Here is a 27,872-nt window from a genome sequence, read left to right as displayed (position 1 = left end):
GGTAGTTGGGATTATAGGTGCACGCCACCATGCCTGGATAATTTTTGTATCTTCAGTAGTGACAAAGTTTCACCATGTTGGCCAGGCTGGTCTCGAACTCTTGACCTCAGGTGATCCACCCACCTTGGTCTCCTAGTAGTTTGTTGACTATACCTAATAGTGCATTTAAAAAAATTAGATTGGATTGGGACAATTAGGAATTATAGAATTGGTCTTTGATTTGTTAGTGGATATTCAAATAAACCTTCCAAAAAAGGTTAAGAATACTGGAATAAAAATTAGGCCATGAGCTGCCCCGAATACCATAACAAGAAACATAATCTTAAAAAATGTTCTGAAGATGTATGCTTTCGCTGAAGCTAAAACACACACCCCTAATATTGTTGAAATTGCACTTTGTAACACTGGGTAGCCTAGAAGATATAATGCCTCAATTGATTTTTGGTTTACTGAGGGCTGGGAACTAGAAATAAATGCATAGGAAATGTGTGCAGAAAAATCGAAAGAAAACCCTATACAAATGACAAGATTAATCATGGATATGGAATCAAGATTGACTTTCCAGAATGCCATGAAACCCGTTACTCCTACAATCACAGAACCAATAGCAAAAGTCACCCACAAGGAACAAAATGGATAAGGGATTAACAATAAGGAAACAATGAACATAGCTGCTGATGCAACCAATACATTTCGAACAGTGTTTTCTATTATCGCAGCATACTGATCAAAATATATAAATGCCTGGTTATATACTATTAGGGGAATTTGACAGTCTTCAGCTATGCGTCGTAATTGGAATAACATTATTTTCTTTTTGGTTGAGGAAGAAACATTTGTTGTCTGAATGAAGCCCCGAGAAGAAATGATTTCATTTGATGATGAAATATTAATATCATGCTGAAAATTTGGAAAATTGCTTAAAAAATCAGGAATATGGTTCATAAAAGTATTCTTATCATTAGGATCTTGGCTGTTACCTTTTAAATATTGCACATATGCATCTAACCAAAATTCTGTAAGATTTTTATCTACATAGACATTTTTTTCAAAAATTTTAATACAGTTTTCCAGTTTTTGCCTAACATCTTCATTCCAGTAGTCAACTTTTTTAGTAACAATAACCATAACCCTGGGACCATAATCTGAAAAATAATCTTCCTCTACATTAAAATATGGTGTGATGTAGGAATCGTCACTTGCCAGATTTCGAAGGTCTAAACCTTCCTGCACATGGAAACACCCATATATACTGCTTATGATGTACAAAACGTATATAAAGACTACAAAATACTTGGACTCACTGCTTGTGAGAAAGGGGCCAAAACGGTCTCTAAAAAACAAATTCATTGGATGGACATCAGTTCCATGTTCATCTGGGACAGAACCAAACGGGAAACAGCAGAACTTTTTAAATGAGGACCATTTTGCGTCAGCCTTTTTCAACCAGCGTAGGCAGACTACTTCTCTTTTACCATCCAAGGCCATAAATGCTCCAAAACAGGTGATGCTATAAAAATAGCAAAATAACAGGGTCGTTCCTGTATAGATGCAAAAACATTGTACGGACCTAAAAGAGCTCATAACCCCTGTATAGAAGGCCAGGATGTTAGTGATGGTGGTGATTGTAATAGACACTGCCACTTTTGAATAGACATTGGACATCCGCTCTGGTATGTCATCTGCAAGGCTGGTCTTATGCCAGGCAGAAATCATGATAAACATGTCATCGACCCCAACACCTGTAACAAAAAAAAAAAAAAAAAAAGAAAGAAACAGAATCTTCATCTTCATACATATTACTATCCATTAAAAATTAAACAGGTTGGTTCAAACCATTTTCTTTTTCTATATCTTAAGGCTTTATTTATCTTGTCAAACCCTCTGATTAAATACTACCTTCTCTGTGATGCTTTCCCTGGTTGCCTCTGAAGTTACAATAGAACTCATCACTCCTTCCTTTGTAATAAGTCTTTGCTTTGTACATACTCCTATTATTGCACATAGCGCAGTATACTCTACTCTTTGCTTAGGGTGTTTCCATGATGAGGTCAGGAAACCTGGCTAGATGGGTATCAGTCAAAGCAGCATTGGCAATGTGTGTCTTTGATTCCAATAGATTGCTTGAGAGATCATTTTCTCTTGTAAGATATTTCATGCTCATGTACAGACACACCCAGCCAACATTTTGTTGCTTGAAATATAAGCTGGACTTAATGTGTTCTACAGTGAGCATCTGGCTATCTCTGTGGCATGATTTGAGAGGCACCACATAGTTTATAGACACGCACAGGCACATACACAGATACAGTTTTTCTGCTAGTTTGTTTCTGATACCTAGGATGTTGGTATTCAAATTCCACTTGCCCAGTTCATTGTAATGAGATCAGAAATATGTGTCAAGGTAAATCTTAAGAATTCTTTACATATTAATGCCTACTAGATAATTAGTCCCTTTCCTCAGTGATATTTTAGATTGGTTGGAATAGGAGAACATCAGAGAATTTTCAGGTCATGACTGAAGCCCGGGAAAGGGGATTACCAAAAAAAAAAGGAACTGGAAAGGGCAGCATGAGCTTGTTGCAGATAAATTTCACCTCCCTCCAGCCTCCTACCAGATATGTGAGTAATGAATTGCGTTATGACAATAGGATGGCTATGATAACAATAGGTGATGGGAATTTTTCAGCTCCATTATAACCTTCTGGGACTACCATTGTATATGTGGTCTGCTTTGTATATGCAGTCTATCTTTGACCCAAATGTCGTTATGTAGTGAATAATGGTATAAGAAAAAAAATTGACTTTTCAATTAATCAAGGGATGCAAATTAAACCACAAGTGAGACACTTGGTTTTCTTATTAATCAATATTAGCAAGACTGAGGATTTCTGGAGGGTTTTCTGCAAATGAAGACATTCAGTCCACTAGGGAGAAATGGAAATTGGCACACAATTTTTCAGTCCAAGTTTGCAACAAAGCAAAAGACTTAAAAAGGGAATACCTTTGACTGTCAATTCTACTTCTAGGAATTTGTCCTAATTGGACAAATGCTCAAAAGTAGAACAAGTGTGTTCATTTTGGCGTAATTTATAATAGGAAAATATTGAAAACAACATAATCCCGTAACAGTATGACATTGGCCAAATCAAACATAGTGTTAGATTGGAGTCATATTCAGTCTTTTTAAAAAGAGGTAGATATTTAATGTTAAACAAAAATTTCTTGTTATAAAATAAGATGTTTGAAATGGAGAGATAGCTACATGTGTATATTTGCATAGAACAAATTCTGGATGGATATACATAGAGATATTAGCAGGAATTATCCCTGAAGGGTGGAATTACAGTTGTTTTCCATTTTTCTTTGTATTTTTGGTAAGTTCAGAATTTATTTTACAGTAAGCATGAGAAAATAAAGATGTTTATATTTTGGAAAGTAAGCATCTTGGAAAAACTAATATTTGGTTTCTGGGGGAGATGGTGAGTTGTGTACTGGATATTAGCTTATTTATTCTAGCTTTTCAAGGCATACCTTCCTCGTACGCACTCACACCTAATCATCCAGTGTACCCCACAGCCATAACTATAGTTAAGACGTATATAATTGATTTAATGTAAGCCATTTTGTAGAGTTTGCATGAAGGCCTAGGATTTTCCTGTATACTACTGTAGACTTTATAAACACTGGATACTTAGGCTACACTACATTTATTTTAAAATATATTTTTCTTTCTTCAATAATAAATTAACTTTAGCTTACTGTAACTTTATTATTTTATAAACTTTTAAGCTTTAAAAATTTTTTTGGCTTTTTATAACACAGCTTAAAACACAAAAACATGGGACAGCTATACAAAATATTTTCTTTACTTATATCTTTAGTCTATAAGCCTTTTTCTATTTAAAAAAATTTTTATTTATTTATTTTTTACTTTCTAAACTTTTTATTAAAAACTAAGATACAAAAACATATGAGCATAGTAGTGCGTGCCTGTAGTCCCAGCTACTCAGGAGGCTGAGGCAGGAGAACCGCTCGAACCCAGGAGCCGAGATTGAGCCACTACACTTCAGCCCGGGTGACAGAGTGAGGCTCCATCACAAAAAACCAACCATAACCCACATACATTAGCCTAGGCCTTCATAGGGTCAGAATCATCACTATCACTGTCTTCCATCTCCACATCCTGTCCCACTGGAGGGTCTTCAGGACACGTGGAGCTGTCTGCTATGATAACAATGCCTTCTTCTGAAATATCTCCTGAATAACCTACATGAAGCTATTTTACATTTAACTATTTTTTTCATAAGTTAGAGTATACTCTAAAATAATGACATAAAATTTAGCATAGTGAATACATAAAGCAGTAACAATTGTTTATTAAGTATTATGTTGTGTACATAATTGTATGTGCTGTATTTTCATAAGACTGGCAGAGTTTGTTTACACCAAGATCTAAGGAAAGAAAATATTATTGTACAGCTCTCCAATGTGCTTGTGTTTTAAGCTGTGTTATCACAAAAGTCAAAAAGTGTAAAAAAATCTTTAAAGTTTATAAAATAATGAAGTTGCAGTAGGCTAAGGTTATCGAAGAAACAAAAATACATTTTAAATAAATGTAGCATAGCTTAAGTGTCCAGTGTTTATAAAGTCTGCAGTAGTGTATAGGAATGTCCTATACCTTATGTTCACTCAACATTTATTCACTGACTTACCCGGAGCAACTCTCATTCTTGCAAGCTCCATTCGTGATAAGTACCCTGTACAAGTGGACCATTTTTTATATTTTCTACCATATTTTTACTGTACCTTTTCTACGTTTAGATATATTTAGATACACAAATACTTACCATTGTGTGACAGTTACCTATAGTATTCAGCATAGTAACATGCCGTACAGGATTGCAGCCTAGGAGTAGGAGGCCAGCATAGCCGAGGTACGTTGTAGGATATACAATTGAGGTTTGTGTAAGTACACTCTAGGAAGTTTACACAACGACAAAATTGCCTGTGGAAGCATTTCTCAGACCCTCAATGTTAAGTGATACATGACTGTATTTTTAGTGATTCGTATTTTGTTTTTTACATGTGAACTGCTGTTCACGTACACGGTCTGTTTTTCCATTAGGATACTCAATCTTTCCACCTCTAGAGATATCCAGTTCAATTTCATTTCCCTGTTTCCTGGCACCTCATTTGTGAACTATAGAGCCACCTCAATAGAATTCTTTCCCTTATATCCCCTACCCTGCCACATACACAGTGTGCAGCCTCCCATTTTGTTTAACTCACCTAGAATAAGAAATGGCGAATTGGCAACTATGATGACAAATGGCACCCCAATGTGCAACAGCAGGCCAAAGCCGCTCACCACTGCCAAGAAAGCAGAAATCACTCCAAAGGCTGCAACACACATTTTGTTTCGTATGCAGTCAAACCTGCAAAGTTGGAGGGAAAAATCATAGAATTTGTGGTGGCAGCTTTCATCAATGGATAACATTTTTGACTTGGACACGTAGTCAGAAATCTCTAAGGCAATAATTTCCACACGTATCTTCTGGAGACCTTTAATTCCCAGGGACTATCTCAGACCAATTAAAATAAATAAATAAATAAATAAATAAATAAATAAATAAAAGGAAAGAAAGGGAGCAGAAAAGTTAGAAATCTGTAAATCTGTACTTCTACCAACTTTCCTACATGTGATTCTTTACAGCCAGCCAAGCACTAAGTCACTGACTGGCATTTTGGAACCACAAAGAAGTACTAAAACACTGTTAATGGCTAATTCCACTCTGATCTTCAGAAGGGTGGGAGTGGAATATAACAGGTAATGAAGAGCAAACTGTACCAGAGAAAGAATATATAAGCAGTTATCTTTTCACCTATTCCTGATCTCTAACTAGCCATAACACAACATTAAATACCTCCTGTATTTCAAAGCTAGTACAATGTGTATTGTTGTTAACATACAGTAGGAAAGTCTTCTTTCAAGTTACTTTCAGGATTCTTCTCTACTGGTGAAGTGGGCTCTGTGGAAAAGTTGCTACGAATTTGGAAAAAATTAAAATGTGCTATATTTTAAATGACCCAATCTGTGCCTGTTTCCTTGGCAAACCAACAGGAATGGGACTACAGAATATTTTAAAGTATGATTCAGTGCTTTACCTCCTCAACAACCATAACGTTACCTTTTAAAATATTGGCAACAACCTCTGGTTTTAGATTTTACTTGTTAAAAATTGCTTCAAAACAAATGACTGATACCTGCATTCAGATATTCTAGTGGGGGAGAGAAACCAACTTTGGAATTAAAGTCTAGGAGCTGAGGAACTGGAACCACTGGTTTCAAAACAGCAGGAACATGACTAAAGACCTGCAGGGAGATCACATTTAAATAGATAAAATTATTCTTGCTAATAAAATGCCTGTACTGTTACTGAATTTCACTTTTTCTCAACCTGGTACTACGAATTTAGGTCAGGGCCCCAAGTCAACACACATACACATATAAATTCCAGGGCAAGAGTAAATTGCTTTGTTATAATAAAATCTCTTATTATAATTCTTTTTTTTTGAGACAGACTTTTGTTCTTTTTGCCCAGGCTGGAGTGCAATGGCGCGATCTTAGCTCACTGCAACCTCTGCCTCCCAGGTTCAAGTGATTCTCCTGTCTCAGCCGCTCGAGTAGCTGGGATTACAGGCATGTGCCACCACACCTGGATAATTTTGTACTTTTAGTAGAGATGGAGTTTCACTATGTTGGCCAGCTGGTCTCGAACTCCTGATGTCAGGTGATCCGCCTGCCTTGGCCTCCCAAAGTGCTGGGATTACAGGCATGAGCCACTGCGCCCGGCATATTATAACACATTTTTAAAAGAACAATATTGGTTTATAGGAGTTTAAGATAAGAAAGTAAAAGAGATGAATTTCAAAATCAGAAAGATTTTGGATAAAAGGTATATATGACAAGGTTATGCCCATTCCTCCTTTTGAGTTTCTGGATTTCTTAGGTGTGAATTTTTCAGAGGATAGGGGAGTGAAGTATAGTATTGATTATAGAGACTTTGGCTAGATATAAATAAAGTTCAGTACTATCTGTGGTTTCAGGCATCCATTGGATGTCTTGGATAGTATTCCTGAGGAAAAGCAGGGTATTACTATACATGAAATAGCATGAACTATAATTAAGTTCAATTTAGAGCATAGGCTTTTGAAAAAGTCTTATTTAAGTGACTTCATTGCAAGACAATAAATATAGAATCCTGAAATATGTTTGAATATGTGTCTTAAATGAGCTAAACACGTGTATGCAAGATATAACCTTCATATATGAGTGTGTGTGAGACAGGCAAAATGGGAATAAGTACTAGAACTGTCTAGGAAGCTCCACCCAGAACAGACATAAGAGACCCTTTGTGATAAGGGAAGAGGGGGAGCGAGAGGTGTCCAGGGAACTTATAAAAGCACTTGCAGGTGGCAGGGTGCAGTGGCTCACGCCTGTAATCCCAGCACTTTGGAAAGCCGGAGGTGGGTGGATCACCTGAGGAGTTTGAGACCAGCCTGGCCAACATGGCGAAACCCCGTCTCTACTAAAAATACAAAAATTAGCCAGGTGTGGTGGCACATGCCTGTAATCCCAGTTACTCAGGAGGCTGAGGCAGGAGAATCGCCTGAACCCAGAAGGCGGAGGTTTCAGTGAGCTGAGATTGTGCCATTGCACTCCAGGCTGGGTGACAGGGTGAGACTCCATCTCAAAAAACAAAACAAAACAAAACAAAACAAAAAAACACCAAACAAACACTTGCGGGAGGATCAATTTCATATTCAAGACTAGAGAAGACATATGTTAGACTGTCATGGCAGCATTCATACCTTAAGAATTTTTCAATTCCATTTCTCCTAGTCTTTGAGCATGTTCCAGTCTGTGAACCACTCAGCAAGGTGGATAGTAGGAGAAGTGACAGGAGAGGACTGGAATATCCCTTTTTCCCTATTAAAGGCTATTCCATGTAGCATGCTCCAGCTAGGAGAGGGGGAAAAACCTTAGCTTCAAATCAAGTTACCACTTTTGTTTATGACATGAACATGAACATGGACATTTTAATTCTGACTGGAGGACTTTTTGTCTTGCTTAAGAATTACCATAACATAGGGACTGTCTGAATTTTCATGAGGCAGAGGAAGAACTTGCTCTATCTAGTAAACTAACAGGAAACAAAGGGAGACAAAAATACAACTGCTTTATGTTTATACCTTATGAGTCTTGTGTTCAATATGGTGGTTACATAAGCACAGAAGAGTCTTTAGAGACAACTATAAATCATTTTCCAATTCTCTTATTAAATATTTTTCTGCGTTATTGTCCAAATCATTTGTAAAGATATGTAAGAACTGACTAGAATTTGTATTTTCAAAACCAACTATCTATCTAGTAGAAAAGTTTTGTCAAACCAATTATTAGTAACATGTAGACTGAATTTTTAAAATGCTTTATCCTACTAAGTTTAGTAGACTGAATTTTGCGGGGTTTTTTTTTGTTTCTTTTTAAAGTTTCTTTGTTTCTAAGGGATGTGGTCCTCCTTTCCAGGGTAACAAAATTATGAGGTAGTTTATTGACCCAAAGAGGTCCCCAATGTCTTCACATCCCTTTACCTACTGAGACTTCATCTTTCTTCTCCATACATCTAAATAGTTAAATTATATTATTTGTCCCTAAACCTACCTACACGTAAGAATCAGCTAGAGAAATTTCTGAAATACAGATTTCCAGATTTAACCCAAGATATTTTAATTTGGTAGGGTGATGCCGGAGAATCCCTGGTTTATGGCTCTCTGGGTGACTCTGATGTAAATTAATTAGAATATAATCTATGGGGTTCCTCCTACATCTAAATTCTGTTGTTTGATGATATCTTTCATATTTTAGTTTGAACTCAAACAAGAACACAAACTACCCTTAATGCCTAGAGAACAATTTTTAAGTGCTTAACAAGGTAAACTGCACATTAGAACAATGGAGACACTTAAGTCAATTAAATTTGAACTTAATTTTTTATGAAGTGAAAAGTACTATTTTAAATTAGTAGAAATAGGACGTGCTTCCTGGTTCTACCAACTTATCTGCCTTCCAAATGGAACAATTAATCGTAATTGATGCAATATGTTAGGTAAAAAAGATATGCCAAATCAAACAAAACTGGCCACAATTTCTTTTACTATTCCATTTGATTAGACACTATTGCTGATGAGAAAAAATGTTTTTAAAAATCACCAGGCTTAAAAAATAAGAGTTTAGCACGGGATGTCAGGAAAAATGGTATAATAAGAAGCTCTTGTCTTCTCAAAGAATTATCAGAAAAACAAGCAGAAACCGTCAGAAGCAATTTTATGAACCCCGGAAAAAGTGAGAGCAACCAAGCGAGTGATGAACCAAAAAAAAAAAAAAGAAAAAGAAAAAATAGTCCCCCTTTCTGGCATGGTGGCAGTGTTAAGGTAGCAGGGGTGTTAAAGTGGTCACAGTCTCAAAAGCAGAGGCAGTATTAAAGTGATGACAGCCTGAGTCCCAGTGTCAGAGTGTTTCACTGGATCTGGAGGGGGAAGAGCGAATTTTACTCAAGAAATATTGTATATGAAAATTAGCTGGGTGTGGTGGCACATGCCTGTAATCACAGCTACTCAGGAGGCTGAGGCAGGAGAATGGCTTGAACCCGGGAGGCAGAGGTTGCAGTGAGCGGAGGTTGCGCCACTGCACTCCAGCCTGGGTGACAGAACAAGACTCCATCTCAAAAAAAAAAAAAAAAAATATATATATATATATATATATGTGTGTGTGTGTGTGTGTGTGTATATATGTGTGTGTATATATATATGTGTATATATATATATATAAAATATGTCTGGCTACACAAAAGACTCATGTAAGGTGCTCCTTTCTGTTTTGCTTAACTCAAAACTCAGGTTGAAAAAGGTGGCAAACATTGCAACCTGAATTAACAACCCTCAGATGGCTGGGGCAAGAGATTACACCCCAAATGTACAAAACACTAAGACAAAAGATGGGGAGCATTTCTCTGAGAATTTAGGATATTGAAAAGCAACTATGCATGCTGGGGAATTTAGAAAGTTACTAGAAACAGTAACTAACTTGTATGAAGAAATAAAAATATCCAGTAAAAGGAAATGCATGAACAACTATAAAAGCAAGTATTATTGTATTTTTGGTTGTAACTCCACATTTTATTTTCTATAGAAGTTAAAAGACAAATGCATAAAAAATAACTGCAAATCTATGTTACAGGGCATACAATATATCAAGGTGTAATTTGTGACAAAGAGGAGAAGAGGTTCTTATATGGTTTTGGATTAAATTGGTATCAATTCAGTACAGACTATTTTAAATTTAGGATGTTATATAAAATCCCCATGGTAATCACAAAGAAAATCTCTAAAAATATCACAAAAGGGGATGAAAAGAGAATAAAAACAGCTCACTAGAAAAATATAAACTAATCATAAAAGAAAGCATAATGGAATGTCACTGTGATAGAAATCTTACCTGGTGCAGTATAATTCCCAAGTGTATTGTATACCAGAAAAACAAAAAAAAATGCAATGTGGCGGCCAGGCGCAGTGGCTCACGCCTGTAATCCCAGCACTTTGGGAGGCCGATACGGGTGGATCACGAGGTTAAGAGATCGAGACCATCCTGGCTAACACGGTGAAACCCCGTCTCTACTAAAAATATCAAAAATTAGCTGGGCGTGGTGGCAGACACCTGTAGTCCCAGCTACTCGGGAGGCTGAAGTAGGAGAATGGCATGAACCCAAGAGGCAGAGCTGGCAGTGAGCCGAGATTGTGCCACTGCACTCCAGCCTGGGCGACAGAGCCAGACTCTGTCTCAAAAAAAAACAAAAGGAAATGTGGCTAGGCATAGTAGCTCATGCTGCACCAACCAGTGGGGGTGGCTCACAATGTAATCCCACCACTTTGGGAGGTTGAGGTGAGAGGATCACTTGAGGCCAGGAGTTCAAGGCCAGCCTAGGCAACACAGCAAGATCCTGTCTCTACAAAAAATAATAAAAATTAGCCAGATGTGGTGGCATGTGCCTGTAGTCCCAGCTACTCAGGAGGCTGAGGTGGGAGGATTGCTTGAGTTTAGGAGTTCAAGGCTGCAGTAAGTTACGATTGTGCCGCTCCACAGCAGCCTGGGCAACAGGGAAAGACCCTGTCTGAAAAGAAAAAAGAAATGTGAAAAAATAAAGCATAATAGAGGAAATGAAGGACAAAAAAGTTATAAGACAGATAGAACATAAAAAAGTTAAAAGTTCTTTCTTGTCAGCAATTACCTTAAATGTAAATAGATAAAACTCTCCAATCAAAAGACAGGTTGGCAGAATGGATAAAACAACATGATCTAACTATATGCTGTTTACAGACTTACTTTATCTCCAAAACTATAAGTAGATTGAAAGTATATAAAAAGATACTCTACACAAATAGTAACCAAAATAGAGCAGGAGTGGCTACACTAACATCAGGCAAAACAGACTTAGAGACAAAGGCGTACATTATATATTGATAAAAGGGTCAATTCCCCAAGAAGCTACAACAACTGTAAACATATGTGCACTGCATAACAGAGACCCAAAATATATGAAGTAAATATTGACAGAAGTGAAGGGGGAGATAGAGCGCTCTACAATAATAGCTGGAGAGGACTAGGCGTGGTGACTCAGACCTATAATTTCAGCACTTTGGGAGGCTGAGGTGGGTGGATCACTTGAGGTCAGGAGTTTGAGACCAGCCTGGGCAACATGGTGAAACCCCATCTCTACTAAAAATACAAAAATCAGGTGAGCATGATGATGCACACCTGTAATCTTAGCTACTTGGGAGGCTGAAGCAGAAGAATTGCTTGAACCTGGGAGGTGCAGGTTACAGTGAGGCAAGATTGTGTCCCTGCACTTCTGCCTGGGTGGCAGAGTGAGACTCCATCTCAAAAAAAAAAAAGCTGGACAATGCAATATACCACTTTCATCAATGCATAAAACATCTGAGCAGAATATCAATAAGGACACAGAGAAATGAACAACACTACAAACCAATTAGACCCTATGGAAATATATAGAAGACTCAACCCAATGACAGCAGAATATACACTCTTCTTTAGTGCCCATGGAACATTCTCCAGGATAGATCATACATTTGATTGTAAAACAAGTCTGAACAAGTTTTAAATGACTGAAGTTATACAGTGTATGTTTTTCTAACCAACAATAGAATAAAGCTAAAAATCAACAATAGAAGGAAAACTGGATTAACAAATCTACAAAAATGTAACAATACACTATTAAACAATCAAGGGACATTAGAAAATACTTAGTTAAGAGGGAAAATGAACACACAACGTAACATAACTTATGGGATACAGTGATAATAGTGCTCAGAGGGAAATTTATAGCTGTACATACTTACATTAAAAAGAAAAAAGATGGCCGGGCGCGGTGGCTCAAGCCTGTAATCCCAGCACTTTGGGAGGCCGAGGTGGGCGGATCACAAGGTCAGGAGGTCGAGACCATCCTGGCTAACACAGTGAAACCCCGTCTCCACTTAAAAAAAAAAATACAAAAAATTAGCCTGGCGAGATGGCGGCGCCTGTAGTCCCAGCTACTCGGGAGGTTGAGGCAGGAGAATGGCGTGGACCCGGGAGGCGGAGCTTGCAGTGAGCTGAGATCCGGCCACTGCACTCCAGCCTGGGCGACAGAGCGAGACTCCGTCTCAAAAAAAAAAAAAAAAAAAAAAAGAAAAAAGATTTCAAATCAATAACTTAACAGCTTGTGGATCTAGGGAAAGGAGGGAAAACCAAACCCAAAGCTAACAGAGGTGTCTTAGTCTGTTCTGCCCACTGTAACAAAATAGACTGAGAAACTTATAAACAACAGAAAATTGCTTCTTACAGTACTAGAGGTTGCGAAATCCAAGGTCAAGGCCAAAGATTTGGTGTCTAGTGAGGGTTTGCTCTTTGCTCCACAGATGGTGCCTTCTTGCTATGTCCTTACATGGTGGAAAGGGCTAATAAGCTCCCTCGGAATTCTTTTTAAGAGTATCAGTCCCATTCTAATCACCTCTCAAAGGCCCACCTCATATTACTATCACACCAGGAATTAGGTTTCCACATAGGAATTTTGGGAGGACACAAACATTCAGGCCACAGGAAAAAGGAAGGAAAGAATAAAGATTAGAACAGAGGTGAATACAGAATAGAAAAACAATAGAATGAATCAATCCAAAAGTTGGTTACTTGAAAAGATTAACAAAATTGATTAAATTTTACCTAGTGTCACAAAGAAAAAGAGAAGACACAAATAATTAAAGCTGACATGAAAGCGGAGATGTTACTACTGACCTTATAGAAATAGAAAAGTTTATAAGAGAATATTATCAAAAACTGTATGTCAACAAACTGGATAACCTAGATGGAATGCATGAATTCCTACAAAAACACAAATGATCTAAACTGACTTAAGGTGAAATAGAAAATCTCAAGACCTGTAACAAAAGATTAAACCAGTAATAAAAAAACTCCCAACAAAGAAAAGTCCAGGACCAGATTTCACTGATGAATTCTATCAAACATCTAAAGTGGAGGTAACAGGAATCCTTCTCAAACTCTTCCAAAAAATTGAAGAGGAGGGAACATTTCTTAACTCACTCTGGGAGATCATCATTACACTGATACAATGCTAGACAATGACATCATAAGAAAAGAAAACTACAAACCAATAGCTCTCATGAATATAGGTGCAAAAGTCATTAACAAATACCAGTAAGTCCAATCCAAAGCATATTAAAAGGATTATACATCATAGTCAGCTGGGATTTATCCCAGAAAGGTCATTGGGAGAAAGTCAATCAATGTAATATACCATATTTATAAAACAAAGGACAACAACCACATGACCATCTCACTAGATGTTTAAAAGGCACTTGACAAAATCCAACACCCTTTCATAATAAAAACACTAAAAAACTAGGAATATGAAGGAAAATTCCTCAAAACAGTAAAGGCATTTATAAAAATAGTAAAACTAACATCATGCTCAAGGGTGAAAGAATGAAAGCTTTCCTCTAAGATCAGATCAGATCAGAAACAAGACAGAAAAGACGCCCCACTTTCCCCACTGATATGCGATGTTGTACTGGAAGTTGTAGCCAGAGCAATTAGATAAAAAAAATGTATAAATAAAAAGCATCTAAATTGGAAGGGAAGAAATATAACTCTCCCTCCTCAGAGATCACATGATTGTATACCTGAAAAATACCAAAGAATCCAGAAGAAAACTACTAGAGTTAATAAATTCAGCACAACTTCAGGATACAAGATCAACACCAGAAAATTAGTTGTGCTTCTATACATATGCAATAAACAATCCAAAAAGGAAATCAAGAAAACAATTCCATTTGAATAGCTCTAAATGAATGAAACACCTAAGAATAATTTTAACCAAGGAGGTGAAGGATCTGCACACTGAAAACTACCACACAAGGTAAAAGAAACGTAAAAAGACCTAGATGAATGGAAAGATCCTTAGTTCCTGGGTTGGCAGACTCAATATTGCTAAAATGCCAGTCCTACTCAAAACAGTCTGCAGATTCAACACAATCCCCATCAAAATTCCAACAGCCATTTCCCCCCCAGAAATAGAGAAGCGGATTCTTAAATTCATATGGAATTGCAAGGAGTCTCGGATGATCTATGTAATCTTGAAGGAGAAGAACAAAGTTGAAGGAATCGGTATTATTCAGCCATAAAACGCAATGGAGTTCTGATACATGCTACAAGGATGAACCTTGAAAATATTATGCCTAGTGAAATGAGCCAGTCACAAAAAGACAATTATATGATTCCACTATATGAAATCTTTAGGAAAATTCACAAAGTAGATTAAAGGTTAACTGGCACTGGGTGGGGGTGGTGGTGGTAGTGATGGGGAATTTATTGCAAAATGGTAACAGAGTTCCTGTTTGGGATGATGTAAAATATTTGAAAACAGATAGTTGTGATGGTTGCAAGCCAGTGTGGATGTAATTAATGCCACTGAATTGTACACTTAAGAATGGCTAGAATAGTATATTTTATGTCATATATAATATTTTACCACAATAAAGTATTTTTCATAAAAGAGATTTAAAAACTAATCAAAGCTTTTTACCTAAAGCATGACGTGACTGCAAACAGAATGATGAGAACATATGCCAGGTGAAACACAGGGATCACAGTCATAGAAGTTGCCTGAAATTCCAGTTGTCTGGAAAGCGATGTAAAGTGGACCACCTGCCACAAAAATATACTCAGATAAATAACTTTTAATTACAACATTTGTGTGTGAGTTACAAAAGCTATTGAAACACTTTATTCTAGTGATGAAACAATATGTTAAAATTCAGCAAAAGATAAAAATACATGGATTATGACTTCAGAAAAGAGAAAACAATGTCAATTTGCTTCTTTCCACACATCTATGGATTCCCCAAGTTTCTTGCAAATTCAAAGTTTAAATAAAACTCCTGAATAAACAAAATCTGAATTTTATATAAAACTTTGAAATCTTTTTTTTTTTTTTTTTTTGAGACAGGGCCCTCAACCTCCTGGGCTCAAGTGATCCTCCTGCCTTGGCCTTACAAATAGCTGGGACTACAGGTGTGTGCCACCACGACTGGCTAACTTTTGTATTTTTTGTAGAGATGGAGTTTTGCCAGGTTGCCCAGGCTAGTCTTGAACCCCTGGACTCAAGCAGTCTACCTGCCTTGGTGTCCCAAAATGCCGGTATTACCGGCGTGAGCCGCCACGCCCAGCCTGAAACTGTTTAATCTTGTTCTCATTAATAGTTGCAGAAATTAGCAACTTTTTCTAAATTTGTATTAGGTTGGTGTCTTTTACTATTTCAATTGCATAAATATTTCAGGAGGGCCTGGCCTTTGAAAGCTCTTTCCAGCAGGTGTCTCTTTCACTAGGCGTATTTATACATCTTAATAGAGTTGCAGATCCACCAATAACTGAACAGCTAATATGTACCTCACACTAAGCCAGGTGCTGCTTTGTATGTATCTAACTTGAAAAATGCTAAGCTAGTTATCTTCTTAACACTACAGAACTTTTACTTACAAGACGGTTTGTTTTTTAATCCCAATGAGCTCCAAGCAAGTTTTAGGGGCTCCCCCAAACCAGTGAAGACTTTAACTAAAAGTAGAATTTCAGAATACTGTAATTTGATTAGAAACCAAACCCCAAAATTAAACATGAAGATCAATGTCTGTACTGAACAGGCCCATCTGGTGGACGCAGGATTTGTGTTATCGACTAGAATGTTACCCAGGATTCACGATTTCTGGCATCCGTCGGTGTTAAGAAAATTGGATTGAGTACCAAATACGGTAGAGCACACCCAGCCTAGAGGCAAGGGCCCCATAAAGTAGTCAGGAGGTGCTTTTATTAGGGTTCTGGGGAGCAAGTCTTCCTCGTCCCTCTCACCTTCTCCTGGCCTCCCTGTAAACCCAAACCACCAGGTACCTCAATTTTCTTCAAGGCCAAGGTGTTCGTAATGTTGGTAAATTGTTCGAGGAAATGGGTGAGCCACTGCTTGCTCTGCACGCTGTCCTCAGGGTCCTCGGTCTTCAGGTAGTACAGCAGCCGCATGGCTTTGGCCCGCAGGAGTAAGTGGCCCATTCCTAGGCTGCCCCCCAAGATGCGTCCTCCGAAGAAGCCGGTCAGGTAGAGGGGATGCCCGCCGTGGTTGTAGATGGGGAAGGAGATGCTGCTCAGGTTGAGCGTTTTGTCCACCTGCCAGGCGTACAGGAGCGGGTTGGGGCGCACGCAGAGCGCCCTGTACCTCGCGCACACCTGCTGGTACTGGATCTGGCTTCCGTTTTCCCGCGCCACACGCAGATCCTGCACCGCGCCGTCCAGTTTGCTGACTTCTGCAAAGGTGGCCGGGTCCAGCAGTGAGTCGCTGTAGGAGACCACCAGAAGCGAGGCGAAATTGGCTTCGGTGCTCCTCCTGGAGGCGGAGAAGCGGTAGGAGTCGTTGGTGGTGAAATGGCCCTGCACGAAGCGCCGCTCCGCCTTGGCCGGGCCCCCCACCGGGGTGTACTGCTTCTCTAGGTCTTCCTCTTCCTCTTCGGGTAGGTACAGAAAGCCGGTGCCCAGCGCCGCTGTCAGCATCAAGGGCGCCAGCAGGAAGATCCAGGGGTGCGCGCCCACCTGCCACCCCAGCCACTGGAAGGCGCGGGACAGCGGCGCCTCTAGGCAGTCGGTGTGACAGCGGTGCCGATGCCTGCAGATGGCCCTGGGTTCGGGGGTTTCCTCCTCCGGAAGGGGTGCATCGTCCAGCACCGACGGCCGGGGGGATGCATCGTCCCCCTCTGGCAGGGGTGCATCGTCCCGCTCCAACGCCGGGGGTCCTGGGGTTTCGGGGGGTCTCGGGGATGCCAGGGGTTCCAGGGGTGGCTGGTTGCCCTCCGACTCAGATTCCTCAGATTTCTGGTACCACTCCGACCCGGTCGCCGAGTCCTGCTTGGTGAGCTTGGGCTTCTGCTCTGGGCTCGGCCCGGGCTCGGGCTCCACCCAAGGCATTGATTCTTCCTCTAAGGAAGCGCAGGAGGGACAGCAGGTGAAAAGTAGCTGCGGAGATCCCACCAGACGGTTTCCTGGCCCCACCCAACGCTTTCCTGGCCCCACCCAACGGTTTCCTGGAGGAATTCTAGGGGAGTTTGGCTCCAGCCGCGCGCCGGAAGCGGAGGCTGCGTTGGGAGCATGTGTTTTGCCCCGCCGCCCAACTAATCTGAAACGTGTTTGTGGTGTCCCTGGTTTCTCAGGGGTTCTGCACATACAAGGAACGCTTCTTTAAGGTCATCAAATGTGTGCCTATCCTATGGGACTCGCAATTTATTTGGAGAATTTGGGTGCTTCTTCCACGCACACAAATGGCACAGAAATTCCACGTGTCCTGAGTGACAGATTTTACCTTTCTTGGCGTTCACCCAGTAGCAATTTCGGGTAAGACTTTTGTAAACCTGACGCACTTGACTTAGTTATTATTTTTATTTTCTGTCCACAAGTGTAACATATACATACATTCGCCTGGTAAAAAGAAGTAGATGCATAGAATGAAAAGTGGGAAAAAAATCAAAATCTTTCACTCCCATTCCTCTTAAAAGAAGTGTTAAAAAGTGGGTCTGCATCCTTACCAACCCTTTCTATGCATATACATGCATAGCAAAGATATAGCAAATATACCTTTTTCATAAATACTACTGCACTATTTGTGTTACGTAGATTACATTTTTTATCTACAGTGGCAGAAGATTTGAACATGTCAGTGCATATGGATTTATCTTATTTTTTTGAACTGCTCTATGTTTTCCCAATGTATGGATGAAACATAATTTAGCAAGAATCTTATTGATGGACCCATACATTGTTTAGTCATTTGCTTTTATAAACAGTGCTCAGCAAATAAATATCATTTTTTTAACCTGTACATAAGAACCGTATCTGTGAGAAATAATTTTTTAGAGTGAATTCACTAGGCCAAAGGATAGGTTCTTTTAAATTTTTAGAGCTATTGAGAAATTAAAATCCAAAGAAGTTGTATTGATTTATACCCTCATAAGCAATATACAAATTTGCCATAGCCTATCCTACAATGTCAGCAAAGTGGTTTGTGCCAGTGGCATCTTACTTTGGTTTAATTTTGAATGTACTGCTTAGTATCCTTATCTTTCCTTTTAGAGTGAGCTATCATATCTTTTGCATGCCTATTCCATTCAATAGTTTTCCTATTGGATTTTAGGATTTTCTTCTTGATTTATATGTTAAAGAAATGACCACTTTTCTTGTGGTCAGAGTTACAAGCCTCCCCTCTCCCCTCATTTTTCTTATTGCCATGGCTTATTTTTGTAGTTTAGTTAATGAATACTTTTCTTTCATGAATCTCATTTTTTGTCATAATAAATTTTTCTTTTTTTGTGATTATAATTGCTGTGGTTTGAATGAATGTGTCCCTCCAAAATTCAAAGGTTAGAACCCAAACCCCAATGTGATAGCCTTTAGAGGTGATTAAGTCATGATGGTAGACCTCTTGTGAATGGGATTAGTGACCTTATAAAAGGGCTGGAGATAACTAGCTAGGCCTTTGTGCCCTTCCACTGTTTCGCCAGGTGAGGACATAGGCTTCCTTTCCTCCAGAGGGTGCAGCAACAAGGCACCAACTTGGAAGCAAAGACTGGGCCCTCCAGACACCAAACCTGCCAACATCTTGATTTTGGACTTCCCCCATCCAGAACTGTGAGAAATAAATTCCTGTTGTTTGTAAACAGGATCTCAGATATTTTGTTATAACAGCACTAATGGACTAATATAATAATTATCTGCTTTTTAAAAATTTAAATATTAATCCATCTGGAATTTATTTTAGTTTAATGTAAGCAGTTAAGAATCAATGACATTAAGTGATTGTTGTCAACTATAAACTGTCCTACCCTTTCCGTCATAATATGGAATTGTAATTGAAATATGGCTGTCCAATCAAGGATTACATTTTCGAGTCCCCTTTGTTCCCTTGTGTGGCCTTGTGACCAGTAATCAGCTACAGAATGTAAGTGGAAGTGATGGGTGTTACTTCCAGACCAAGACTTTTAATAATTGCTCTGTCTCATCCCATCGTCTAGACATAAGTGACAGAGGAACCTACTTGAACTGTGGTATATAAGCTGGCAGGAACCTGGGTTCCTGAAGCATTCTGGGCAAGATACCTAGTCACTGACCAGGAACATCTGTAGTGACTGTTACATGAGTGAGCGATATATTTGTATTGTGATAAGCCACTAAAATGTTGTGGCTTATTTATTAAAATGATTAGTTTGGCTTTACTACTGGATAACCCATGAAGATATAGCCGTCCCTAACACTCATATCTGAGCATACTTTGTTTTACTTAGTCAGCACTCTACCTGTTGACATTGAAAGAGAGGTGTTAATTACATAGTGTTTGAAAAGGATCTGGAAGAAAGGTGGTATGTCAGTGGGTATACTTCAGGATTAGCCAGTGTTAAAATTCTATTCAGTGCACATGTGTCATCCACATCAGTAGATCGGACTATGGCAGTATCTGAAAGCAAAAAGCAGAAGTACATCAAACCAGTCCATGCTTATTTTCATTCAACTATCAATAATAATGCTTCATTTAAAATAAGGCATCCAAAACAAATTTAAATGAGATGGTTTGCCAGGACAACAGAAGAAGCCAGTTTTGGCTGCTGAAGACATAGTTAACAATTGCATTGGAATCTTGTCAATAACCCATATTAAGCAAAATACCCCTTTTTTGTTAATATAAGTGAATAATCAAAGTTTATGTCTGAGGAATAGCATGAAGAAGGAGGAAGATGAGCTAATAAAATATCTAAAGTAATTGAAGGACAAATATTTGGTGATTAAATCAATGTTGAATTAAAAAATGATGAAGCATGGCCAGGCCCGGTGGCTCACACCTGTAATCCCAGCACTTTGGGAGGCCAAGGCAGGTGAATCACTTGAGGTCAGGAGTTTGAGAGCAGCCTGGCTAACATGGTGAAACCCTGTCTTTACTAAAAATACAAAAAATTAGCTGGACATGGTGGCGCATGCTTGTAGTCCCAGCTACTCAGGAAGCTGAGACAGGAGAATTGCTTGAATCCGGGAGGCAGAGGTTGCAGTGAACCAAGATCATGCCATTGCATGGCAACCTGGGCGACAGAGTGAGACTTTGTCTCAAAACAAAACAAACAAAACAAAGCAAAACAAAAAACAAAAAAAGATGAAGCATGAAAGTATGCACTTTAGTTTGTTGTCCAGAGTCAGTCACATTTTACAAATGCTTGTCTTTGAAGAAAGACTGACAATCAGTCTAGTGCCTTACAATGTATTGAACTAGTTTGTAAATGAGTCGTCTATTCATTTTTGTTGCAATTTGTTCAAAATCAGTTGTAGATCTTTAATCGAAGTGTTTATTGGATAGCATTCCAACCAAACTTAAAGTTTTGAAACTTTTAACAAATTTCAATTATTAAAAACAAAATTTGTATTAGAAGCCATTGAAATTGTCACTACAAAAGTGAGGAAGTGAATATATACTATGAGAATAAAACACTGTATAAGATTTAAATCAGAAATTTTATAATTGTGTTTTTAAATGTGAACTTGTAAGAAGAATTATTTCTGGGCTGGGCATGGTGGCTCACGCCTATAATCCCAACACCTTGGGAGGCCGAGGTGCGTGGATCGCTTAAGGTCAGGAGTTCGAGACCAGTCTGACCAACATGGTGAAACCTGGTCTCTATTAAAAATACAAAATTAGCTGGGCGTGGTGGTGCACGCCTGTAACCCCAGGTTCTTGGGAGGCTGAAGCAGGAGAATTGCTTGAATCTGGGAGGCGGAGGTTGCAGCTAGCTGAGATCATACCACTGTCCTCCAGCCTGGGCAACAAGAGTGAAACTGTCTCGAATATATATATATATATATCTATTTTGATGAGCCTCTGTTTTTATTTGGACAAATTTATATTCTGTAATGAATGTAATATTGAAAATGCCTATTTTGCAGCATCTTATTTGGTTTGGCAAAACATTCAAGATAATTAGAACTAGAGATTGCTTCTTTTATTAGTTTTGCTTCATAAAGTGTTTCTTAAGAATGATACTCTGAATGTTTAAAGTAAAGAAGACAGTATCCATGTGTGATGGTTAATTTGTCATGTCCATTTGTCTGGACTACAATACCCAATCATTTAATCAAGTGCTCATCTAGATGTTGCTGTGAAGACAACTTGTGAAGATTATTAACATTTGCAATCAGTTCACTTTAAATAAAGTAGTTATCCTTTGTAATGTGGATGAGTCTCATCCAAGCAGTTGAATTGCCTTATCAGCAAACACAGGATTTCCCCCCAAAAGAAAAAGTTCCATCTCAAGACTGTGACATCAGCTCCTGCCTGAGAGTGTCTAGCTTACTGGCCTGCCATACAGATGTTGGTCTTGTCAGCCCCCAAAATTCTAGCAGCCAATTCCTTGAAATATACTAGATAGATAGTTAGATGTTAGAGAGAAAAAGCACCATCCTGCTGGTTCTGTTTCCCTGCAGGACTCTGACCTAGATATATTTTGGTAGCAAGAGTTATTCCAGAGAAATAGAGTCTTAAGATTGAGTTTTATTAACTTAAGATTGAGTTTGAGGTTTTTGGAATGGTTCTCTAATCTGATTATAGGAACATTTAAAGGAACAAATGACTGTATTTCCAGTGGTAAAGAGGGTACTACTAGACCATGCTGTGATGTGGCAGTAGATATGTAAAATATTATCATTGGTTACTCTTAAACACATGCTTATGAAAGGCAATGTCCTGCATGACCATGTATTTGATACCTTAAAACATATTAGTTTAACTAGTATAATACAGTTGACTAGTTGTTCCTAACTGCACTGGAGAAAGTGGGGAAAGAAAAGGATGATCTCAGAGCTTCACATTCTCAGCTCAAGCCCTTCCTAAAGGAACTGCAAGTTTTAATGTCTGTCCTTAAGGAAACCCTTATCTCCAGTATCTGTAGGACTGAGATTTCTGAAAACTAAACCCAGAGTTTCATTCTGAGAGTGGCTAAATTACAATGCAAATTGAATTTGCAGCTTTGCAAAGTGTCTTCTGTTAAATTGTGGGCATTGATTGGTTAGGAATGGGATCCTGAAAATTTGAATGGGGGTATATAGGAAGATGCTGATGATGTTGGCTGGGGTCTTCAAACTCCTATATTCTCCTGAATCTTTTTCACCAATAGAAGCAGTCCTCCCACCCCTGTCTGAATAAGTTAAGCCTGAGTTTCCTAAGGAATCTGTAATGGTTTTCCTGGAGGTAGTTTCCTTGCAAGATACTGCTGATTATTCTCAAAACTTATCCCAGATACCCCTTTTTGATTTTAGGCATATACATACCTAATTAAGTCCCAGTTGTTCCAATGGGTTGGGTACAAACTGTGACCCATGAAGAGTAATGTTACACACCAAAAGAACCACATGATTTTTCCAGTTTGTACTGATAGAAATTTGGGGAATATGTGTGGCAATGGATATTAAAGCTGTAAGATAATGGTGGAAAGCAAATACAGTTGGGTCAGGCTGAATTTACTGATATGGATTTACTAAACAGAGATTCTGGATTCAATGTTGCACCTCAAAGTGTTAGAAAGGGCTTTAATAGCTTGATTGCCTGGTTGGCTGAAACATGTACCAAAAATTGGCCCACACTAAATGAAATTGAAATGCTGGAACTGCCTTCATATATTGCAGATGAGGTTATATATACTGGATTGGAATGTTAGGGTGGATTCATTATGTCAAACTTGCTTATCCACCAAGAGCAAGAGGACTAGAGGACACATCTTTCACCAAATTTATGAGGATTCAATTTGTCAAGAAGGGCCCAGCATCCTTGAAGAACTCTGTATTCACTTTTCTTTGTAAGCTGGAAATTACAGTAGATACTTCTGCCACTGAAATGGGGATAACTGAGTCCTAGGGTGACAGGAGTCAAGTGGTGACACTTAATTGCCAGAGATAGGGTGGATGTGGTTACCATAATCAAATCAGTAATAAGAATATTCTAACTTGCAGAGACCCAACCATCTAGCATTAGCTACTTGATTATGGTGTCTCTAAACGAGAAATACATGTGCAGACTATGAAATTTTACTAAATTTTACTGTATATGTGGAAGAATTTTAGGTCAAGTATACAGAAGTTTAACTTGAGTCATCAAAGTAGAAAGCTGCAGCCACTCAATCAATTTCCAGACTTGATTCAGTTTGTAGACCCAGAACCCTTTGGATGAAGGGGAGGCTAGGTCTCCTTGATGAAGGATTTTACTGCCAAAAATTTGTGCTGTTAATTTTTCTCCTATCTTTCCCACAGGAGACTAAAGCCGTTTACTAGGTGACTGTGCATTTGGGAAAAGGAAAAAATTGTATTTTATGGGGATTAATGGACACTCTCTCTGAACTGACAGGATCCAAAATTTTCAGGACCCAGAATTTCACTGTGATCCACTAGTCAGAGTTTTGTCTTGTGGAGGTCGGGTGAGTTTTAGACATCCCACAGTGTGTCCAGCGTGTCTCTGGATCAATATTGTTATTTCCCCTGTTCCAAAAGGCACAATTGGAAGAGATACTCAGCAACTGGCAGAATTCCCACATTGGTCCCCTGACCTGTGGAGTGAGGGCTATTATGGTGGGAAAGGCCAAGTGGAAGCCACCAGGACTGCATATACTTAGGATGTAAACTTACCCAGTGGTGATTCCAGTTGCAGCTGTTATTTCAGATGTGACTTTATTGCTTGAACAAATGCTTTTGCCCCCTAAGTACTTTATAGTAAATATCACCAGAAGTTGTTTTGCTTCAGCTGACAATGCCAGCAGTATACCTTTACTGCCCTACCTCATAGGTATATAACTTTCCTGCCTTGTATCATTATTGAGTCTGTATGGACTTTGCTTGCCTTTCCATTCCACAAGACATCATACTGGTTCATTATATTGATGATATTATGCTGACTGGACTTAGTGAGCAAAAAGTAATAACTACTCTTAACTTATTGGTAAGACATTTGTATGTCAGAATGTGGAAAATAGGCTGGGCAAGGTGGCTCATGCCTGTGATCCCAACAATTTGGGAGGTCAAGGTGGGAGGACTGCTTATGGCGAGGAGTTTAATACCAGCCCGATCAACATAGTGAGACTCCATCTATCTAAAAACAAAGAGGGCTGGGCACAGTGGCTCACACCTATAATCCCAGCACTTTGGGAAGCGAGGCAGTTGGATCAGCTGAAGTCAGGAGTTCGAGACCAGCCTGGTCAACATGGTGAAACCTGTCTCTACTAAAAATGCAAAGATTAGCTGGGTGTGCTGGTGGGCACCTGTAATCTCAGCTACTTAGGAGGTTGAGGCAGGAGAATTACTGGAACCTGGGAGGCTGATGTTGCAGTGAGCCGAGATCACGCCATTGCTCTCTAGCCCGGGCCGACAACAGTGAGACTCTGTCTCAAAACAACAACAACAACAACAACAACAACAACAACAACGAGAATGGAAAATAGATCCCACAAAAATACAGGGGACTTTCACAGCCCCTGTATCCAATTTCTGTGGATAAATGATTGCATCTGTCTCTTCCTATAGCTAAAAATCAGGTACAATGCCTAGTGGCCATCTCTGGTGGAAGCAACATATTCTTCATTTGGATATGCTACTCTGGCACATTTGCCAAGTGACCTGAAAAACTGCTAGTTTGTTGTTGTTGTTGTTGAGATGAAGTTTCCCTCTTGTTGCCCAGGCTGAAGTGCAATGGCGCGATCTTGCCCAATGCAACCTCTGCCTCCCGGGTTCAAATGATTCTCCTACCTCAGCCTCCCAAGTAGCTTGGGTTACAGGCATACACTGCCATGCCTGGCTAATTTTGTATTTTTAGTAGTGACGGGGTTTCGCTATGTTGGTCAAGCTGCTCTCGAACTCCTGACCTCAGGTGATCCACCTGCCTAGGCCTCCCAAAGTGCTGGGATTACAGGTGTAAGCCACTGAGCCCAGCCTGACTGCTGGTTTTAAGAGACGGGTTCTGCAACAGGTCCAGGTATACAAGCTGTTCTGCCACTTGAGCCATATGATCTGGGAGATCCGAGCACCATTGGCATATAGAGATGCTATTTGTAGCCTTTGTAAGGCTTCTATAGGTGAATCACAGTGCAGAACCTTAGAATTCTGGAGGTAAGCCCTGCCATACTCAGTGGATAACTATCTTCCTTTTGAGAAACAGCTTTTGTCTATCTACTGGGCCTTAGAAACGGAATGCTTAACTATGGGCTACCATGTGACCTGAGCTGACTCTTACAACCTGAGTGTTATTTGAGCCAACAAACCATAAACTTGGGTGTGCAGAACAATACTCCATCATCATACAGCAGTGGTATATACAGGATCTGGCTTGAGGAGGCTCTGAAGGCACAGTAAATTACATGAAGTGGCCCAGTTGCCATCGTCCTTGCTCCTGCTATATTACCTTCTCTGCCCCAGCCCACCCTTATTATTTCACGGGGGATTCCCTATGATAGTTGACTGAGGAAGAGAAAACTAGGGCTTGTTTTGTAGGTGGTTCTACACTATGTGCAAGCACTACCCACAAGTGGATAGCTACAGTACTACGGTCCCTTTCTAGGACATCCCTGAGGGACAGCAGTGAAGGGAAGTCCTCCCAGAGAGCATTTGGCTGTTACTTTTGCTTGAAGGAGAGATGGCTAGAGGTATAAGTATATATTGATTCACGGACTGTGGCCAGTGGTTTGGCTGGATGGTCAGGTACTTGTAAGGAACAGAAGTGAAAAAATTGGAGACAAGGAGATCTGGGAAAGAGGCATGTCTTGTGGAAAGATAGGCCTTTCTGAGTGGGAAGAAATGAAGGTATTTGTGTTTCATGTGAATGCTCTCCGAAGGGTGAACTGCACAGAGGGGGATTTTTAAAATCAAGTGGATAAGATGGCCCGTTCTGTGGATAGCAGTCGGCTTACTTTCCTCCTCAGCCCACCCTATCATCCCCCAATGGGCTCATGAACAAAGTGGCATGTGTAGCAGAGATGGAGGTTATGCATGTGTTCAACAAGGCTGAGCTGGCTTCCACTTACCAAGGCTGATATGGCTACAGCTATTTCTGAGTGCCCAATTGGCCTGCAGCAGAGACCAACACTGAGTTCCTGATATGGAGCCATTCCCTGGGATGATCAACTATCTGCTTGGTGTCAGTTTGGTTACATTGGACTGCTTTTATCACGGAAGGGGTGGACTTTTATTCTTACTGGAATAGACACTGTAGATATGGATTTGTCTTCCCTACACAGCATGCTTCTGGCAAAACTACCATCTGTGGATTTGCAAAATGCCTTTTTCACTGTCATGATATTACTCGTAGCATTGCTTCTGCTCAAGGAACTCCACAGCAAATGAAGAGCGGAAATGGGCCCATGCTCATCAAATTATAATAACTGTTTCCTATCACCTTGAGGCAGGTAGATTGATAGAACAGTGGAACGACTTATGAAGTCTCAGTTTCAGCTAGATGACACTACATTGCAGATTTGGGGAAATGCGCTCCAGGATGCCACATATACTCTAAATCAGCATCCAACATATGGTTTTCTCTTATATCCAGGATTCATAGGTCCAGGAATCAAAGGGTGGAAATAGGAGTGTCACTTAGTTGTTGCTATTACCCTTATTGATGCACACTATTTTTTTTTTCTTGTCTGCACAACTTTATGTTCTGCTGGTCTAGAGTCTCAATTATAAAGGTATGCTTCCACCTGGAGGCACAACAATAATTTCATTGAGATGGAAGTTTAGACTTCCACCTGGCCACTTCAGACTTCTGATGCTTCTGAATTAACTGGCAGCCAAGGAAGTTACTGTACTGGCTGGAAGGACTCATCCTGATTACCAAGGAGAAATTGGAATGCTGCTCCATAATGGAGGTAAGGAAGAGTATGTATGGAATGCAGAAGATCCTATAGCATGTCTGTTAGTATTGTAATACCTGTGTTTAAAGTCAATGGAAAACTACAACAACCCAATTCAGGCAAGACTACTAATGACTTAGACCACGGGTCTCCAGCCTTTTGGCTTCTCTGGGCCACATTGGAAGAAGAAGAATTGTCTTGGGCCATACGCTAACACTAACAATAGCTGATGAGCTATTTAAAAAAAAAGTCTGTGCATAATTTTCGTGATATCCACCACCACAGATAAG

The 27,872-nt window shown here is 39.5% G+C and overlaps 1 protein-coding gene across 1 annotated transcript; it reads right to left on the bottom strand.

Moving 5' to 3' along the window:
• Positions 1 to 91: 91 nt before the first annotated feature.
• On the bottom strand, positions 92 to 17,747 carry PTCHD3 (patched domain containing 3). The gene is made up of 4 exons (XM_030941134.1): positions 16,574 to 17,747; positions 15,216 to 15,337; positions 5,293 to 5,438; positions 92 to 1,742 (listed from the first exon to the last, which is right to left on the bottom strand). The coding sequence occupies exons 1-4, from the start codon at positions 17,633 to 17,635 to the stop codon at positions 235 to 237; spliced, it is 2,838 nt and encodes a 945-aa protein (XP_030796994.1). The 5' UTR covers positions 17,636 to 17,747; the 3' UTR covers positions 92 to 234.
• Positions 17,748 to 27,872: the final 10,125 nt, after the last annotated feature.

Source organism: Rhinopithecus roxellana, chromosome 11 (assembly GCF_007565055.1).
Source record: "Rhinopithecus roxellana isolate Shanxi Qingling chromosome 11, ASM756505v1, whole genome shotgun sequence".
NCBI classification, from domain to species: Eukaryota; Metazoa; Chordata; class Mammalia; order Primates; family Cercopithecidae; genus Rhinopithecus; species Rhinopithecus roxellana.
The sequence above is the reverse complement of the archived record's forward strand: the minus strand, read 5'-3'. Positions and strand labels throughout refer to the sequence as shown.

Excerpts from the sequence above, each read along its gene's own strand:
- PTCHD3 (XM_030941134.1), bottom strand. The coding sequence starts at position 17,635 with ATGCCTTGGGTGGAGCCCGAGCCCGGGCCGAGCCCAGAGCAGAAGCCC. Across the intron at positions 15,338-16,573 it reads TGGCCTTGAAGAAAATTGAG|GTGGTCCACTTTACATCGCT; the intron begins GTACCTGGTGGT and ends TTTTTGTGGCAG. Across the intron at positions 5,439-15,215 it reads GCAGTCACGTCATGCTTTAG|GTTTGACTGCATACGAAACA; the intron begins GTAAAAAGCTTT and ends CCAACTTTGCAG.